This window comes from Nomascus leucogenys, chromosome 15 (assembly GCF_006542625.1).
Source record: "Nomascus leucogenys isolate Asia chromosome 15, Asia_NLE_v1, whole genome shotgun sequence".
Taxonomy (NCBI): domain Eukaryota; kingdom Metazoa; phylum Chordata; class Mammalia; order Primates; family Hylobatidae; genus Nomascus; species Nomascus leucogenys.
The window spans coordinates 79270053-79273011 of NC_044395.1; the positions used below are offsets into that span (position 1 = coordinate 79270053).

At 41.4% G+C, this 2959-nt stretch overlaps 1 protein-coding gene across 1 annotated transcript in view; it reads left to right on the plus strand.

The window, feature by feature from the left end:
- Nucleotides 1-2451, plus strand: part of LOC115838645 (L-lactate dehydrogenase A chain-like) — a 9395-nt gene extending 6944 nt beyond the window's left edge. The window contains exon 2 of the mRNA XM_030829717.1: nt 1719-2451. Within this exon, the coding sequence (XP_030685577.1) occupies nt 1719-1883 (165 nt within the window). The 3' untranslated portion in view covers nt 1884-2451. The remainder of the gene's footprint in view (nt 1-1718) is intronic.
- Nucleotides 2452-2959: the final 508 nt, after the last annotated feature.

A 2959-nucleotide genomic window follows, 5' to 3' on the forward strand; every position in this document is an offset into this window, starting at 1 on the left:
TTTGTTTTTCTTTCTTTCTCCCACCCTGTCTTTTCTGCCCTTACCTATGGTTTCCTATCATACAGTGCTTATGAGGTGATCAAACTAAAAGGCTACACATCCTGGGCCATTGGACTCTCTGTAGCAGATTTGGCAGAGAGTATAATGAAGAATCTTAGGCGGGTGCACCCAGTTTCCACATGATTAAGGTAGGTCTGTGTAGTGATACACTGTATTTGAATGCTTTCTCCTGGCTTTTTAGAAAAGATTCTTCTGAGAAAGATTAATACAAGTCTTCCATTACTGACTTAAGTGAAATAAATTAATGTGCCCACAGCTTTCCTTTTTTGAAAGAAATGGTTGAGCTTTAGGATTAATGTCCACTAGGCCTGTTCAAAACATAGATACTTGATAATTTGACTACAAAAAAGTCTCGTTCAATTATGCTGAGGTAGGTGGAAGACTATAAAAGAAATAAACTATTTTTCCATTGGGGAAATAGAAATTATATTCAAGTTAGCGTTTATGTTACTATTTTAATGACTTTCTTTTATACTATTCATTAAATCATAACTGAACACCGGAAAGGAATTTCTACTTATCAAAGTTTTTTATTTTTTGAGACAGTCTCCCTCTGTCACCCAGGCTGCAGTACAGTGGCCGATCTTGGCTCACTGCAACCTCTGCCTCCCAGGTTCAAGCGATTCTTCTGCCTCAGCCTCCTGAGTAGCTGGGACTACAGGTGCGTGCCACCACACTCGGCTAATTTTGTATTTTAGTACAGACGGAGTTTCACCAGATTTGCCAGGCTGGTCTCGAACTCCTGATCTTGTGATCCACCCACCTCGGCCTCCCTGAATGCTGGGATTGCAGGTGTGAGCCACCGCACCCGGCCTCAAGTTGTATTTTAAAATCTTCATAATTAGGCCACACACAGTGACTGACAGCTGTAATGCCAGCACTTTGGAAGGCCAAGGGCAGGAGAATCGCTTGAGCCCAGGTGTTTGAGACCACCCTAGGCAGTATAGTGAGATCTTTGTTAAAAAAAAAAAAAAAAAAAAAAAAAAAAAAAAGGCTATGTGTGGCAGCTGATGCCTGTAATCCCAGCACTTTGGGAGGCCAGGGGTGGATCACCTGAGGTCAGTAGTTCAAGACCAGCCTGACCAACGTGGTGAAACCCTGTCTCTACTAAAAATACAAAATTAGCCGGCGTGGTGGCAGGTGCCTGTAATCCCAGCTACTTGGGAGGCTGAGGCAGAAGAATCACTTGAACCCAGGAGGTAGAGGTTGCAGTGAGCCGAGATCACACCATTGCACTACAGCCTGGGCAACAAGAGTGAAACTCCATCTCAAAAAAAAAAAAAAAAAAAAAGCAGCTGGGCTCTGTGGCTCATGCCTGTAATCCCAGCACTTTGGGAGGCCAAGAGGTAGATCACCTGAGGTCAAGAATTTGAGACCAACCTGGCCAACATGGTGAAACCCTGTCTGTACTAAAAATACAAAAATTAGCCAAGTGTGGTGGCACACGCCTGTAGTCCCAGAAGGCTGAAGCAGGAGAATCACTTGAACCCTGGAGGTGGAGGTTGCAGTGAGCTGAGATTGTGCCAATGCACTCCAGCCTGGGCGACAGAGCGAGACTCTGCCTTAAAAAAAAAAAAAGCTTTATAGAGACTGTAAGTCTTGGGAAACCCTGGAATGCATAGACAAAATGTAAGATTTTTTTTTCATTTCATCTTCAGGGTCTTTATGGAATAAAGGATGATGTCTTCCTTAGTGTTCCTTGCATTTTGGGACAGAATGGAATCTCAGACCTTGTGAAGGTGACTCTGACTTCTGAGGAAGAGGCCCGTTTGAAGAAGAGTGCAGATACACTTTGGGGGATCCAAAAGGAGCTGCAATTTTAAAGTCTTCTGATGTCATATCATTTCACTGTCTAGGCTACAACAGGATTCTAGTTGGAGGTTGTGCATGTTGTCCTTTTATCTGTCTGTGATTAAAGCAGTAATATTTTAAGATGGACTGGGAAAAACATCAGCTCCTGAAGTTAGAAATAGGAATGGTTTGTAAAATCCACAGCTATATCGTGATGCTGGATGGTGTTAATCGTGTGTAGTCCTAAACTGGTTAGTGTGAAATAGTTCTGCCACCTCTGACACACCACTGCCAATGCTGTACGTGCTGCATTTGCCCCTTGAGCCAGGTGGATGTTTACCGTGTGTTATATAACTTCCTGGCTCCTTCACTGAACATGCCTAGTCCAACATTTTTCCCAATCAGTCACATCCTGGGATCCAGTGTGTAAATCCAATATCATATGTCTTGTGCATAATTCTTCCAAAGGATCTTATTTTGTGAACTATATCAGTAGTGTACATTACCATATAACGTAAAAAGATCTACATATAAACAATGCAACCAACTATCCAAGTGTTATACCAACTAAAACCCCCAATAAACCTTGAACAGTGACTACTTTGGTTAATTCATTATATTAAGATATATATAAAGTCATAAAGCTGCTAGTTATTATATTAATTTGGAAACAGGCTATTCTTGGGCAACCCTGCAACGATTTTTTCTAAAAGGGATATTATTGACTAATAGCAGAGGATGTAATAGTCAACTGAGTTGTATTGGTACCACTTCCATTATAAGTCCCAAAGTATTATATATTTGATAATAATGCTAATCATAATTGGAAAGTAACATTCTATATGTAAATGTAAAATTTATTTGCCAACTGAATATAGCCAATGATAGTGTGTCACTATAGGGAACACAGATTTTTGAGATCTTTTGCCATCTGGAAGCCGGTAACAATTAAAAACAATTTTAAGGCCAGGTGCCGTGGCTCATGCCTATAATCCCAGCACTTTGGGAAGCCCAGGTGGGCTGATCACTTGAGGCCAGGAATTAGGGACCAGCCTGGCCAACACAGCAAAACCCCATCTGTTAAAAAAAAAACAAGTAACCTTGGTGG